We start from the raw sequence: 17,159 nt of genomic DNA, 5'->3' as shown, positions 1-17,159 counted from the left end.
CGGCGACCGGTGGCTCAGCGACCCAAAGGTCCTTATTTGTCGGAATTGCAGAGGGATCCAAGCACCAGGCTGAACATTTGAAGGCATTCAGGTCCACTAAATTCACAGTATCAGGATGAACTTGTTGAATCCAAGCGTGAGGGCTCAAGAGTTGCTCCACTGTAGATATTTCCCGTAGATATTTCCCAGACATGAGCAGGGATGCCATAGAGCTCCAAGTCGACCAAACAAGGAAGCACCCTTCCTGCTGCACCTGTTTGACAAGTCCAGCGTTGGCAAAGCAGACTAAGCCCCTACGAGCGAAGCGGTTGCCTCAGCCCCAGCAGACTCTCGACCAAAGCAGTGTTAGGGAAAACCAGCAAGTAACTTGAAGAGGAGGCACGACGGAGGACTAGAGAGGCAGCATCAAGGTCAAGCCTGGACGAAATCACAACTGCCACTTCATCTGCACTGACCAAGGGATTGGACCCGATCACCGTGACGATCACTGCATGAGCCAAGTCATCTTCAGCCCTGGCAATGCGGTCACTCCAGTCAATGATGCATGAGAAGGGTCTCGTAGCTTCTGGGGCGGCCTCCGAAATGGTAGTAGAAACAACCACTGGAGAACGCTCAGCCGCCGGAGGGGAGCCACCAAGATCCTGATTTGGTCATTGACGGTAACGCGGCCTCCTCCGCTGGCGCCTCGTGTCCTGTCTGGATTCAGGGCGCTGCCCATCAAGATCGCCACTTGCCACTTTTGTTGATTCTGGCCACCGCCCTTCAAGAAAGCCACTCAGCACACCCACCGGAGAAAGCCGTTGTGGGGGAGCAGCTTCTGCAGGGGTAATCCGCCGCCAAACCAGAAGCCTGGCCTGTGGACGTTGCGCTGTGCCGTCGCCGCTCACCAAATCCACCGGATGAGACCGTCGTGGGGGGGGGGGGGGGCAGTTTCAGCAGTCTGCATAGGCTTCGAGCAAATCCGCCTCCAGACACGTTGTGGGCGCTGCACTGCTCCGCCGCCTGCCGAACCCGCCGGAGGGGGCTATTGCAGGGCAGCAGGACGGTGAGGCCCCGAGTGAACCCTGCCACCACCACCAGCCACGCTCGGGCACTTGTAGGAGCGATGACCCAAAGCATGGCAATTGAAGCAGCGGGTTTTCTGGCGGCACAAGGCAGCAGAGTGCGAGGTGGAGAAGCAGCGCCTTGTGCCACCGCCGACGCCGGGCACTTCGCGATTCGAACTTCTGCCAGCCATCCGAATCTGTTCGACAGGCAACGCGCGGTCCAAAGGAACCGCGACGTCTGGGAGCCAGACGGAGGAGGACGAACTTGGTACCGTTGCAGGCCGCCGCCGCCGTTGTGCACCCAGCCATCACAGCGGGCACATCACCAGCAACAGTCGAACCAGCCGCCCCCGAGACGTCGGGAGAGACCGACTTCAGGACGACCTCAGGACGACGTCGCGAAAGGAAGGCGAGCTACAATCGCTCCAGCGCTTCTGCTTGGAGCGGCCACGAGCAGAGGAGGGGGATCCCGACGCCTTTGAGGAGGAGGAGGTGGTGTCTGCCGGGATCGGGATCACCGGCGTGGGGCTGGGGGAAGGCGAGACGTCGGGAGGGGAGGGGGCGGGAGACATCCTCAATTAGTCCCAGATAGGTTATTTAGCAAAAGAGGTGAAGTAGAAGAGACATAAATATCTATAGACTCTATTGATATAATCAAGCAATGAATTATGAAGAAATAATTCTAGTCTCCCTCAATCTCCCAAGCTCTTGGCAAAGCATAAGGCCTAGTTATCCCAAAATACCCCCTCAATCTCTCAAGCTCTTGACAAAGCATAAGATCCTCTCAAGCCTAGTTATCTATCCAAAATACCCATCCCCATAACATCTGGTATCCATAGTCAGCCGATCCTCTCCATCTCCACCGAACTGCAACTCTCCGTTACCGCCCACCCCACCTCCAGCCACCGCGCTGCCACCACCAACTGCTATTTCGCCCTTCCGCCACCACCTCCAGCCACCACGCCGCCGCCCCGCAGTCAACACCGTGGAAGACGGTCCCCACAAGATCCGGGACGCTCGCCCCAATCGGCGCCCGTCGATCCTGGGTCGCCCCCCCACGGGCGCGCTCCCCCGCGGTCCCTACGGGCCCTCGGCCGCCGTTCCACCACCCGGCGCCGCCACCCCGTCGTGTTCAGCCGCCGCACCACCATCACGCGCCGCCGCCATGGGAGACACCATCGACCTGAACGCGTCCCTGGAGGCGCTCTTCCCATGGGATCCAGGACGCTGACGGCACCTTCCTCGACCACTATCACTGCAGCTCGAGGACGAGCTGGTCCTCAAGGGAGGGGGAGATGTCATGGGCAGCCAACAGGCTGCCAGGACCGACGGGTGATAGTTCGGCCCAATTATCTTTATAAGTTTAATTATCTTTGTATTTGCAATTTATATTAGTCCCAGATAGGTTATTTAGCAAAAGAGGTGAAGTAGAAGGGACATAAATATCTATAGACTCTATTGATATAATCAAGCAATGAATTATGAAGAAACAATTCTAGTCTCCCTCAATCTCTCAAGCTCTTGGCAAAGCATAAGGTCTAGTTATCCCAAAATACCCCCTCAATCTCTCAAGCTCTTGGCAAAGCATAAGGCCTAGTTATCTATCCAAAATATCCATCCCCATAACAATGTACATATTTTGATGTTGAAAATCCTGATCACAAGTTAGAGCTGGTTTTGGCACACTTTTTGAGAAAACAACCTTCCAAAAGGTTGTTACCTGACCATCCATGTTAATTTTTAACATAGAGTAAACTCAAGACACAATTTAATCCTCTTAAATGGTTACACAAAACCAATGCATTACTTTTTATCTCATTGAAGATTCTGCTGGACGAAGTGCTATTTCTGGAAAGGAGAATGGAATAAGTCTGATCACGGGAAAAGGTAGTGGTTCTACTCCAATAATCAATGCGAATATGGATGTCAAAGCTTCCACTTCCATGCCAAGGTATCCAGAGTCTTTATAAAATTCATCTTCAGTTCTTTTGCCCTTGAAAGCCATCACTAAATGTCACCGAGTTTATTTGTTCCTGAGGTGCGATCTTTATATTTGTTGTCAGTATTTTGTAGCAAAAAGATGCATACCTCTGCTCATGCATTTCCTATTCGACGAATGAAAGTATAAGGTGTTTACTAGTGCTCACAACGACAGTATGACCAGTCTCAGAGAGCTAGTTTAAGTTAAGTAGATTTATTTCTAAAGTTTGATGTTAGGCAGCTCTTATGGCCATCAAGCGTTCCCAAAAAAAGGTTTCTTATTCATTTTCAAATGTGAGCTTTTTAGGCAATGCCCGATGGTATCTAATGATCTTGAACAGATTGGAATGATTTTTCTCAAGGAATGTGTCTTGACTTTTGATTTCATGTGCCTTAACTTTTGATGTAAGGTGCATGTGCTACTTAGACGGGTTGTAGACACGCAATGGCTCTGGTCTAAATAGGTGCCTTTCGTCACTAGTTTAACTAGAAAATTTTGCGCGCCTTGCGCGCACTACCGGCATGGCTGTTTAGTATTTTGTGAAAAGGAAAAAGAAGTTTCACAAGATATCAATTCGTTAGCAAAAGATGAATCATAGATATCCGCTATTGTGCACTGAGAATTAAAATCATGATAAGCATTAAGCACCAGTCTAGGCAACAACAGATACAAGAAACACATAGTATCAATTTTTTGATATGAAACTGGAATCAGGAAAAATATAATTTATTTCCATTGATAATTTATTTCCATGCCGTCCTTCACTGGACGATCTGACACCTAGTGTTATGTGGGGACGACATTACAGCCGCCAGCCTTGGACACAGGACACGAGGAGCAGCCAGGGCGGCATCCCAGGTCGCGCATGGCCAAGAGCAGCTCGAGGCCCAGGTGGCTGAAGGGGTCTAAGTCATTAAGGCAATTAAGTAGAAGTTGTAGAGTTTGTTAGCTGGCTAGAGTTATGACTAGCAGCAGTATCAATGGAGCAAGGCTCCTATATGTACCCGTTGAACGAAGAGAAATGAATTAAGCAAGAAGTTATCCCTAACCTTCTCCTCTCTGCTCTCTAATCTCACCTCCCTGCTGTTCGGCTGCCAGGCAAAGCCCTGGCACCATTACCTTCTCCATGCTATGAACTGAGAAACCAAGGGCCACCATCTCTGGATACCCAGGCCCTTGACACCTAGGAAACAAGCAAAAAATCACACGGGTAAGCGACGTGCTTGTGAGAAAGCGAATGGGAGGGAGATTGGTGACAACGATTATCATGTCATAAGAGAATGCACAACTATGGTACTCATTAAGAACTATAAGGCACAAAGCTATATATAGTTTTTCCCAATTACACTCTAGTCAGGCATGGTGGATCTAATCGATTTCATAATTGGATAAAAGGTAAAAAATTTCATGCGAAGCAAACCCATTTAGACATAAAACCTGGCTCTCTACTGCACTCTATCCAACACGATATGTCACATGCTGACTTACAGGTACAAAATAGTATGATGCGCAGAGCATAATTTTAAGTAATAAATAAATAGTATGACATGCAGAGCATATTTTTGTATCTGCATATGTACAGTGTTTTCAAGACGTCCGATTAATCGCGACTAATCGTCCTGGACGGTTGGAGGTACTCGACCAGGGCCTCTGACTTGGCCAGAACGACCAGGAAACTGGTCGTCCGATTAGTCGTCGTCCAATCGCGATTAATCGTCCGTCCAGGTTGTCTGGCGTCCAGTCAGGAGATGGTCCAGTCAGTAGATGAGCTGCATCTCAGAGTTTGAGCCTAGCTAGCTGCCTTATATTTTGGCCCAAGCCCATTAGGGTTTATGTTGTCTACCCCTCACTCATCTCAGCACAACACATTCATTCCTCTCCTCTCCTCCCGTCCAGCAGCAGCAGCCACCTCCATTGCTGCCCTCCTCTCCTCTCCACTCCTCTCCTCCCTTCTCTCTCCCAGCTCCTCCTCCTCCTCCTCCTCTCCTATCCTCCCTTCCGTCTCCCAGCTGCTCCTCCCTCCCTTCCTCCCTTCCAGCTGGCCCCCCTCTCTTCCTTGCAGCTGCTGCTGCAAGCGTGCAGCTGTGCAAGGGAGGAAAGGGCTCTGCAGCTTTATTTTTCTATAATTTCAGTTTGGCAGCAGCAGCCAGCAAGACAAGAAAGGGCTCTGCAGCAGCCAGGTAAGTGGCCAGCTGACCTATCTAGACTCTAGAGCCTAGAACATATATATATATATATATGGTATAATGTGTATTGTATATAGCTACATAATATATGTGGTATATATCAGTCCCCATATGTGTAGGGGACGACCAGGACGTCCAGGGGACTCGTCCAGGTTCGATTAATCGTCCTGGACGACGACTAATCGTCCTGGACGACCTGGACGGTCCCCCGGTGTCCAGACACGACCAGCCGTCTTGAAAACATTGCATATGTACCATGTTCCTATACTAATACTCAATTATGAAGCACCTTAGCATTCTACACAACAGGATTTCCTCAAGTTAGCAACCAAGGGCAAGCTAATGTTTACTCTGGTGCCAATCATGCAATCCTGGGCCTGTAGGAATATCTACCTTCTACAACAGAGACAGTTTGGTATCTGAATTCCAGGTGATCCCATCTGTCAGGCAATATTGACAAGCTTGACTCTAAATAAAGGGTCTGCTTGTGTTAAGCATCAACTGGTTATTTTTGCTATGAGAAGCATGCAAGCAGACGACACTATCGATGCCAAATTATAGTACTAATGAAGACTCTTATGTCTTATCACTAAGTACAGCTCACATTTACTGATTAGGGCCTGTTTGGCAACTTAGTAAATTTTTGCAAATGAAAATTTTAGCATCTGTAATCCCTTGTGCTTGGAATCTCTTATAACTATTTCTGCTTGTGGTCTGCTGTTTGGATAGAAACTAACTCTGCAGCTCAGCCTTGTGATACGATGGACATTGGACATCATGGGTTGGATACAAAGAAAAATGAAGAACAATGCAAGGATCATGTGATTGTGGTTTGCTGGTGCTGTCTGATTGCCAAATCATGGCCTGCTGCTACTTGTTGAACCATATCGTTGACCGGGAAAACCATGCTGCTGGCCTAAAAGGGGAAAAACAAAGAACACAAAACACAAAACAAGGCAGTCGGAGGAAGATGAGTTGCAACAGCTGCCCTGCTAATGGACATGCTCGTCACCGGCAGTTCGACATCGACGGACCGGCAGCCTTGCTCAAGGTTATTTAGGCAGTAAGGTGAGGTGTGGTGAGTGGTGACCCACCCCCTTCTAGACGGCTAGACGAATAAGGTGCGCAGCGAGGCGACGCCATACTCATACTCTCACCTACATTAGAGCAGGACAAACATACATTGATTAATATGCGCCTTTTTGCTGCCAATTTTATACTCTATGCAAGCAGCCACCACCCACTAGCGAGAGCAGTTTATACCCCTATCCAATCCAAGCACAATCAACATATCACATCACAGGAGTATATTATCCAAGTCCAAGATCCAAAGCATAATCAAATAGGCAATATAATCCAGACTTCTGAACAGAGGAAGGACAGAACAGGAAAAGCAGAGGAGGGAAGAAGAGGTACCCGTGAGCCGACGTTAAAGGGTGATGGGCCTGGCCTCCGCCAAGGAAGCGAGCAGCGGAAGGAGACGTGGAGCAGTCCTCGATGGGGCACAGGTCGGAGGCGCAGATCAGCGAGCGAGGAAGCGGCGTGAGGTTGGATGTAGAAGACACGAGCGGACGGACCGGAGGTCGGAAGGCCGTAGAGCAGAAGGGGCGGGAGCGGCTGGATGGGATGTGGCGCGTTCCAGGTGCTACCGCCGCCATCTCGCTCATCTCTTTTCCTCCCGTATCTCAATTGGCGAGCTGCAGGGTGCGGCGCATCTCCGCGAAAAGTATAGGCGCACAATTTCCCCTGCGCGCGCACCTCCCTCTTGTTGTCCCGCACGATTTCACCTATGCGCGCAGCTACCTTTTGTTTTTTTTCCACGCGTGCATCGCTCCGCGCGCACTTCTCACTGTGCCCGCAGCTGCTTTTTGCTCTTGCGGCGTCTGTCCAACGCCTTGGTGATGCCTTTGCGTGTGAGGCAATGCCATATGCAGGAAGGTCACAGCGGGCACGACACCTCGATTAGAAAATTGCCCAGACGCCTAGGCGATGACTAGGTTATGCCTTAATAACCTTGGCCTTGCTGTCACTAAGCTTTGCTGCCGCCGCCTCAATGTGCAGGATCGATTGCTTGGCAAGCTCAGCAGCCTCCTCGTCGTCCTGACCCTGGGGTATCGCCTCGCCATTAGACATGTTGAATTAAAGTTATAATGCGCCAACAGCGCTGATTCGGTGCAACACCCATGACACAGACCCAGCCCTGCCACCACAGCCTTGTCTCCCCCTGCACAGGTTCGATGTAGATAAGATCCTGGTCAGCATTAATGTTGATCGAAGTCGCAGGGGCAGGGAGGACACATTGAGTCTGTAACTGCATGGATGTGTGAACTGAGGAGGGGAATCGAGATGTAGAGGGTGGAGAGGGAGAGAAGGAATCACAATTAATTGAGTGGAGGAAGGGCGAGCTTGCCGGCAGAGATGAGAAGAGTCGGAGAGGTGAATGAGAACAATTGAGGATGGAGCCTGACTTCTGTCTTATTTTTATTGTGGAACGATGAGTCAATTATTTTTATCCGGATGTAAAGGTTAAATACCAGTCTGGATCTATTTATTTTACAGGTCATCCCAGCAGTGTTTCTAGGAACCTGGAAAATTCGTGGGCTGCTATTTTGCACTAGTTTTTGGACACAAAACCAGACTTCCAAACAGGGCCTTACTATGCAAAAGGTTGCCTTCTGACATGAATCTGTTTCATGAAAATGAAAAAAAAACAAATAATACTCACAAGCAAGAATAATCGACAAGCCAATCCTAACAAAAAGCAAAGCACACTTTTGCATGAGAAATTGTTATTGCCTTATTAACAGCTAATCTGTATAGTTTAAAAGAATAGTTTAGTTGCTCCACCATGATTGAATGTGAACAATAACACAAAAATATGTCTCCCGCATGTAGATCTGGATGTGCTTTTCAAACTGCAAAAACAATGAATACCTTGGAGGTAGATTGGAGAGATGAGATGGCGCTAGTAGAGAGACGTAGAGGTGACACTGTCAGAGTATGTTAGGGGCCTTGAAGGTAGATTGCCAATATAAAGATAACTGAACTTATAAAGGTAACTGGGCTGGGCTATCAGCCCATTAATCATACTTCTGCCATAACATCTCTCCTCGCTTGGACAAACATCTCGTCCTCGAGCTGCAAGTCGGGATAGAGGACTAGGAGAACTGCTGCAGCGGCTCCCATGTAGCATCAGCGAAAACCAGGGCCTTTTGGAGCCGCCTGGAGGGCCTCCTTGGCACCGTCGTCATCCATTACAACGTCAATGAGGAAATCATCAACTTCAAGGAAGAAAAGCCGCTGGCATTGGTGGCCGCGCACGTACGGCTCATCGCAGTTGAAGCACAGCCCCTGACAAAGACGCTCGAGCATCTCGACCGGTGTCAGGCGGCGAAACGGTGCCAGCGCCGGAGCCTGCTGTGGGGCCGGAGCCTGCTGTGGGGCCGGAGCCTGCTGTGGGGCAGGCAGTGGAGGTATGGCTGTGGCTGGGTCAGGAGGATGCGCCTGTGCAGCCGATGCAGGTAGTGCCAATGGTTGGTGTTGAGGAGGCGAAGTGGTCTGCTGGACAGGGACCAGCAAGGTAGCCGCAACACGATGCTCAAATGCCCGAGCCAAGTACATGACCGTCTGTGTGGTTCTCGCAACTCAACGTCGACCTTGATGTGCTCCGGTAAGCTGCCCACAAAGAGTTCCGTCTTCTATGGAGTAGACGGATTGCGGGCATGACACAACAACGCATTGAAGTGATCAGAGTAGTCATGAACCGTCGACACGAAGGGCAGGCGGGCTAGCTCAGATAGTCGGGTGCCACGAACTATTGGCCCAAAATGAAGATTGCAGAGCTCCTTGAAGTGTTCCCAGGTAGGCATGCCCTCGTCCTGCTCGAGGGCGTAGTACCATGTCTGGGCCGCACCCCGGAGATGGTAGGAGGCAAGCCAGGTACGGTCAGACGCCAAGGTGTGCTGGCTCCGGAAAAACTGGTCGCACTGGTTGAGCCAATTTAGTGGGTCGACGGAGCCATCATACGTCTGGAACTCAAGCTTGTAGAACCGCGGCGGGGGCGGTGCAGGAGCAGCAGCATGTGTTGCACTCCCTGAAGCGTCCCCGTATGCCGAGGCTGGTGGCGCCATGTACGCTGACGCTGTTGGTACCGAAGGCTGTAGTCTGCCGCCGTGGAACAGGGGCCCGTCAACACCACCGTACAGGGTGCCCGAAGGAAGAACGCCCCCCGTGTGCTGGCCTCGCCCCAGTAGAGGGCAGCGGCGGACGTAGGGTTGGGCGCCCACCGTTGTGTAGATGGGCGCCGACGAGTCGACGAGCCAGGCTAGGAGCGGCGAAGGTGATGCTGGGAACTTGATTTGGTGGATCGGCAGCTGAGGCGGCGTTGTCATCTGAACCAAGCCCGAGGGCATGGCGTCGCTGGGCATCCCATAGGGGTAGGTGATGAGCGGCACCGACGTGGTCGACGGCAGCGGCGGAGGCGGAGGGGGCAGGGGCACAAGCTGTGGGGGCTGGATGACTAGCTGGCCCTAGATGAGCGCCCGCAGCGTGTCCTGCACCTCCTTCATGCAGTGGCTGAGGTCGACGATGGCGCCTGTCATCTCCTCTGGGGTGAATACCGGTCGCGGCGCGCTGGTGGACGCCAGCGGCAGGGACGGCTGCGCCACTAGGGCCCTGACATGGCCGACGACGCTGTGGTGTTGGAGGAGGTCGCCGGAATCGCCGGCGTGGAAGAGGTGGTGGTGGCGGCAGCGGCAGCGGAGGTGTCCATGACCGGCAAGGTCTCTGATACCAGATTGATAGGATTTTGGATCCTACCAGGCTTGTTGCGCAGATTGTAGGGATGGGAAGGAGGCGGACGGGATCGATCGCGACGTTGGGGTGCCGTGCTTGCTGGCTGGTCGCGCACAAGAGAGAGAGAGGCGGCGGCTAGGGTTAGGCTGAAAGTCTCCCGGCTCCCTAAAGGAAGCCGAGCAAATATGATTGCTCTTGCTTGTATTATATCAATAGAGTTTACAGACATTTATGTCCCTTCTACTTCACCTATTTTGCTAAATAACCTATCTGGGACTAATATAAATTGCCAATACAAAGATAACTGAACTTATAAAGATAATTGGGCTAGGCTATCAGCCCATTAATCATACTTCGGCCATAACACTTGCTTAGGGGTCAAGTAAGTCTTGCTTGTAAGTCAAGTAAACCTCTCTATATAAAGAGAGGAGATGTATCAATCTAATCAAGCAAAAATTAAGAAGGAAAACCCTTCCCTCTTGCCTGGCCGTGGGAACATTCATAAGAGACAATTCATTCACCTCTAATGTCTCCAGCATTGTCATCAGGCAATTGTGGATTCGGCGGTGTATGATAATCTGCTCCTCCTCCAGTCTTTTGCTGCAGCAGAGTTTGGACCATTTCGGTCAGCTCTTGCTTGCTCCTGATGAGGTATGGCAGTAGGCCATCACGTCCTTGTACTAGACTACTAGTTGTACATTAGATGTGGCAATAGGCCACTAGTAGTAGTGGCATACATCAGCCATACAGTAGTTAGTAAGGCTGATCTCAGCCATGTCCTAGTGGACATTGTAGTAGGTGTTCTCACCTCTAGTAGACTTGTATATACCAATCAGAGGCAATGGAGAAAAGCAGTCCTGGGTGCCCCACACATTCAGAGTTTTCAGACTTGTGCAAGTGCTGTGCTCGTGTGCCCTGCTCTCTAACCCTTCTTCTACCTTAGCCAAGTATGTGTGGGTGTTGGTGAGCTGATTGCTCACCTGTGCTGGTGGATCGGGCTTGGGTCAGTGGCATCAGATTTGAAAGTTTGGGAGAGAGAACAGAGATAATAAATACATAAATAAAGAAAAAATTAACAAGCTAATGGCTCACCCAGGACACTTTGTGGGTGGGGCATCGAGACACGTTCTCTTGAAATTAACTGTATTAACATTCCTATAGGAAATAAACAGTTTGAGAACATTCCTATAGGGCTATAGGAGATGATAAACTTTAATTTCAAGATGCCTGCTTGTTTTGGTTTTCTGGATTCCTTTGTCTTATAAGGTTCACTGATTAGCGAAATTGGTGGTTCTTTGTCTACATTAGGTTTCAGAAAGAGGAAATTGCTGTGAATAATAATCACTATCAATTTATGCTTTATTTTTTTTACTGGAAAGGCGATTTTTTTCCTGTCTCATAGGATCTGTGCTGAATAGATCTGTTTATTACACAGTAGCATTCACTTTTGTCTGCCATAATGCTATATATTGCTTTGGTGCTCTCTCTTTTTATTATGCTTACATCATGAAACTTCATTATTTCACTAACAGTTTGTTGAGTGGTCTTCGCAACGGTCCATATCAACCAGTTGATTCTCCTGCTGTGCTGGTGACAAGTTCTAGTGCTGTTGGTGATAAGTCTGGTTCAACAGCCTTGGCTGATCTTACAGGTGGTCTTCCGTTCGAAGATGTAGTCACTACTATAGGTCCAAATTTACTGCAACCATTGAGACCAGCACCACTGTCAGATCCTGTGGTTGTATCTTTTCTCGACTCTCACAGCCTTGGTGACGTTGGTGCTTCCAGACAAACTATTGGAATCAAGAAGACATCAGTTGAACATAAGGTGGGGCGTGATCTACCAACAAACAAAGGTATATGCTAGAATTCACCTAGGTTATTTCACTGTAGTTTAAGTGAACTTGGTATTGGTTACAAACTTTTTCCCGCTTATGCACTGTTAGGCTCCTCTGAACAATCTGTGCCATCTTCATTTGGACGATCCTCTGCTAGTAGACCATCTTCCAGCTACAACAGTCGTTCACAACAATCCCAAAAAGGTCTTTACCATGCTCCCTACCTTATTGGACAATGTTATCTCTCTGTAGTACATGTTGAAATGTCCCTTTGTTCCTCTGCATATAATACTATGCTTGATTGTCACTTCCTATCCTGCCTGTAGTAGGTGTAGTCATGTGGCTTGGTTTCAAACCTGCCCCCCTTCTTTTCTTCTCTCTTGTTTGGGGTGGGGCCTGGGGGCAGGTTATGCTGAGCTGCATGTGCTTGTGCTTGTGCTTAATAATAACGTAGTGTTTCAAAATAACCTATAATTTATACCTTTAGTCTTTGATAGTCTAACCTGGCATTAAGTGACAACTTAACAGAGTTGGTGTTTATTTCCTAAACCTTGCTTGCTACTACTAAGGTAGATAAGTATCTGTTTTGATGTTTGGAGTAGTATCTGTGCTTGTGCTTAATGAGTGAACTTTTCATTTGCTATTTGAGTCTGAAAACTACTGCTGTAAATGCTGCACTGTTTTTAATTAACCATATCCATTTTTATGCTGACATCTGTTATCTTAATTTCTTTTTTTTTATTGATTATTGTTTTTAATCATCTGTCATTTAGTTATTCCAAGTAAAGAATGGAAACCTAAACTGACTTGCTCGGCTGCTTCTCAAGCAACCGGGGATGTTACCATACATGATAATGCACCTTTGGCTGCTGACGTTATTCCCCAATCAGCTCCAGTATCAAATTCAGCTGGTACAGAGGATCCGTTGAAGGTGGACAAATATTTCAGTGATCTACAGTTATCAGATAAGCTACATGTGATAATTCCAGATCACCTTCAAGTTTCTGAATCTGAAAAGTATGGTCTAAGCTTTGGAAGCTTTGACGTCAGTTTTCAGCAAACTATGGGCTCTTCAGATCCTGAATGTGTGAAGAGCTCTTTACCGAAATTCGATTCATCTCATGAATTGAATGGCAGTATTGATAAGCCTCAATCAATGCAAAGGTTAGTTTTAACTCTCTTTATATTGATTTTTGGAGACTATCCTTTTGATGCTCTTTTATGCTGTTATTGGGTAATTTTTGGCAGCATCTTCAGACTGTATCTTGTTTCTTGTACTTTGATGATTCATTTATAAAGTACTACAACACACTATTATACTCCGTTCCAAATTATAAGTTGCTTTGACTTTTTTGGTACATCAAATTTGCTATGTATCTAAACTATTGTTATGTAGCAAATTCGTTGTATCAAAAAAGTCAAAGCAACTAATAATTTGGAACGGAGGGAGTAGTTGCTAATGTGCTGCTGCATCTCCTGATTGTACGTAGCTTGCAACTTGCTTTGTTTGGTGCCACCATTTGATTTAGTTCCTGAGACTGTTATTGATTTACATCTTTTCATATCAAGAAAACCTATCTACTTACTCCGCAATAATGATGTTTGAAGACCATGGGCACATTGTTTTTTCACCCGCACTAACATGGTAACCTTCATATGTTAACTTGTACTTTGATTGTATTTCATTCCATGTCCAGCTCTTTTTTTTGTGTGACTTGTCCAGCTCATGTTGTGCAAGCTGAAGCAAAGGGTTGCATTAATTAGTTCTAGAATACTCAATTCTTAAGCAGTTAAGAATGGTCCTGTGTGCATCTTTTTAGTGTTAATGATGTCCTGGTGTTTATTAGGTATATCTACCTGACTACCTGTGTATTGATGCTATATACACACGTCAGTTCCCAGCACACTGCATTCTACTAGACTGTTAATTTCTTTGTGTATCTATCTGTCTTAGCATTCATATGTTTTGTTGGATTCTCATTGTTTTCTTGTAATTTACTGAGGAACATGTTTAATTTTTTATTGTTTCCAGGACATATTATCTCTTAGATTTTATGTCTATGTCAATTTCTCTGCAAAGCTCTCTCTCACAAACATTTCTTTTGTTGAATTGATGTTTTCTTATAGTTTACTGGAGATTTTGTTTGATGTCTATCAAGTGGTGCCTAGGGTATCCAAAATATGTTCTGATGTTAAACATAAATCTAGTCCATAATGTATTTGTTCTTATTTTTTCTTCTTTTTATTTCTCACTGAAATTCAGAGATCAGAATTCAACTTCTACTGTCCAAGAGGAAGCTGGCCTTGTTCCTCAACCTTCTGCAAAGGTAGAAAATTGTGCACCCTCAGCAGTGGGGATTTCATCTATTGCCCCTATGGAACCAAAAGAATGTGAGGACTATTCAGCCACTTCAGGGGATCCCCAATCTACAGCAATTTATAGCGCACCATTTTATTTGACATATGGATTGGCACCACAATCACATGTGTATCAGATTGAAAAGTCTGAATCTCATTCTCAGGCATGTGCTGTTTCTCTTAACCTAGATGCCAGTAAAATTCCTCTGCTTTCACATTTTAAGTTTTGTTTTATGGGAAATTTTTTTGATAGCACCATCCTTTTTTTTCTCAAACACGCAGGAGAGCTGCGTATTATTGCATTAAGAAGAAAAGACCAGAGTAAAGAACACTTACAAACCCACACAACATGTGCCCAGAAGCACAAAACTGTACACCATCTTGATTGCACCACAGCATAACACTTCCTTTTTTTTTACACACAACAATTCACATGCTAAGTGAAGATTGTACCAAATTCTAAGACGTTTTGGCTTTTTCAGATATATTGTTTTTGCTATGCATCTAGACATAGTGTATATGTTATGACCGGCGTCCAGCATACTAGGCGCCGGCAGCAGCAGCTAGGTGGCTAGAGGGCGCCCAGGATAGAGGCGCCATGTTTAGATGGGCTAAAAGCCCAGTTATCTTTATTATCTTTACTATTTGCAAATTACCCCTGATAGGTTATTTATTTCTTAAGGCTTCGTTTGGCAGTAAGGGGCCAGAACTCACGTGGTAAATGCCCCACGTGGGGATTGGGTGATTCCCTGTCCTCCACCCGATCTCCGTCCACCTGGTGGTTCTAATCCCTTTAATCCCATTGATCATTTGGAGGCATAATGATTAGCTTTGGATTGGCTCGTTACCTCCATGCAAAAGCAAGTATCGTGGAAAGGACCAAAAGCGTATTTGAGACTAGACTATATGCATGTCGTTACATCTCTCCAATATTAGAATAGTCTAGAAATTTAAAAATAAAAATGACATCTCTCCATACTCCTAGAACAAAATTCCAAAAAATTATAGTCACCAAGAAAAGACTAAATTGGAGAGATTTGAACAAAGCAATATTGAATTCGCTGGCAAGCAAACAAGACTAAACACGACTCAATTGTATGGAATGTATATTGCTAAGGATTCAATATGTATGTCTGCATTGCAAATTTGTCCATGAGAACATTGATCTTTGTTGTGCCCCCTTATGTTCCAGAAGGATCTTTCATTCCTTTGCTCCTTATACCTATTCCAAAAGGAAAGCATTAAAGATAAGTAGGTTATATGTATGAAATTCAGTAGTTACTACATATTGCACTTGTGAATACCAATAGGTTCTGAACTAAACATGGCAAAGAGTCATACTTCAATCCTACGGCTATAGATATGCACAAAGTAATACATGTTAAGGGGCAAAAATCTAAAAATTAGCACAACAAGATAATCAAACCAATGTCTACCTCCTATTGGATATAAAATATATTATGCTGCAAGATAAAAAATAAATGTCAAGCAGTCGGTGTATGACATGCATGCATTACTTGACACTACAACTAAACAGAGAGATGATATAAGAGCAGAACATGTTGATAGAGTAATACATTAGGAAAAAAATGTAGAAACTGAACTTTAAAGAATGTGAGGCAACTGATTATTCAAAGCAACCCATGAGCTGACATTTAGTTATCCAAAGGTACATAATAATTCTGAAGAAGTTGACAACTGTGAACACAAGTCTTGAATGGAAGATCCTACTGAATTAGAAAAGAAATAAGCTGTATGTACAGTTGTACACTAATCATAAAAATCTTTTCAGTTTTATATTTCTTCACTATACAGATTAGCAAGAGTGCAAATTAGCAAATCCTTGTATGCTTCACTGATAAATTTTACTTCCGAATTCTACTGTTATATTAGGGAAAAATCATAGGCATAGAAAGTAAAGGGGCACAACTATAAGAGAGTATTACCTGAAGAGCCTTCTTCAATGTCTTCAGTTCAGTGGTAGTAGGAGCTTCAGTGGTTTCCCAGTTGCAACGCTGCTGCCAAAAAGTATATGTCAACTGCAAGCTAGGTTATGTGAAAAATCAGTTTTTTAATGCTTATCACTGTACATAGTGCATTTTCAGCTATTAAAACTATCAGGAATTCAGAGGAAAAGTATTCATATCGCCAAAAAAATATTATAGAAAATAGAAGAACTGTGTTAGAATTAGGGTTTCATTACATGGGCCTTTTAGGGATACATGGGCCTCATGGGCCTAGCCACATAGGCCTGCATTACACATACTCTAACACCCCCCCGCAGTCTAAACTACCAGCGCAGCTGAGTTTGTAGACTGAACATGAAAAGGACAGCACACGAGCCCCCCCACAGACGCAACTAGCCACTGGTGATGTTGAGGCTGGAGCGGATCTCAGTGAAGGTCGAGGACGGGAGACCTTTGGTGAAGATGTCAGCGAACTGGGAGGTGGTCGGGACGTGGAGGACCCTAACATCGCCGATGGCGACCCGGTCTCGGACGAAGTGTAGATCGATCTCCACATGCTTGGTCCTCTGGTGCTGAACCGGGTTTGTGGAGAGGTACACCGCACTGACATTGTCGCAGTAGACCAGTGCGCTCCGGGAGAGGACTGTGGAGCTCGGCGAGGAGCTGCCGGAGCCAGGAAGCCTCAGCCACGCCGTTGGCCACAGCGCGGTACTCCGCCTCGGCACTGGAGCGGGAGACGACCGGCTGGTGCTTGGACGACCAAGACACCAGGTTGCCGCCTAGGAAGACGGCGTAGCCAGAGGTGGAGCGACGGGTGTCCGGACACCCGGTCCAGTCGGCGTCAGTGTAGACGATGAGCTCGGTGGAGGACGACCGTCGGTGAAGGAGGAGACCGAAGTCGACGGTGCCGCGGAGGTAGCGTAGGATCCGCTTGAGAGCGGTGAGGTGCGGCTCCAGGGGATCATGCATATGGAGACAGATCTGCTGAAC

The 17,159-nt window shown here is 46.9% G+C and overlaps 1 protein-coding gene across 4 annotated transcripts in view; it reads left to right on the top strand.

Annotated features, from left to right (window-relative positions):
* The window catches only part of LOC8069853 (GBF-interacting protein 1-like), a 34,790-nt gene that overhangs the window by 9,516 nt on the left and 8,115 nt on the right, over nt 1–17,159 (top strand). For 2 of the 4 annotated variants that reach the window (XM_021465149.1, XM_021465147.1), the window contains exons 4-8: nt 2,871–2,997; nt 11,540–11,862; nt 11,953–12,048; nt 12,618–13,008; nt 14,108–14,366. In XM_021465149.1, the coding sequence (XP_021320824.1) occupies nt 2,871–2,997; nt 11,540–11,862; nt 11,953–12,048; nt 12,618–13,008; nt 14,108–14,366 (1,196 nt within the window). The remainder of the gene's footprint in view (nt 1–2,870; nt 2,998–11,539; nt 11,863–11,952; nt 12,049–12,617; nt 13,009–14,107; nt 14,367–17,159) is intronic. The other 2 variants (XM_021465150.1, XM_021465148.1) reach the window with 2 other exon arrangements.

Source organism: Sorghum bicolor, chromosome 7, assembly GCF_000003195.3.
Source record: "Sorghum bicolor cultivar BTx623 chromosome 7, Sorghum_bicolor_NCBIv3, whole genome shotgun sequence".
NCBI lineage: Eukaryota > Viridiplantae > Streptophyta > Magnoliopsida > Poales > Poaceae > Sorghum > Sorghum bicolor.
The sequence above is the reverse complement of the archived record's forward strand: the minus strand, read 5'-3'. Positions and strand labels throughout refer to the sequence as shown.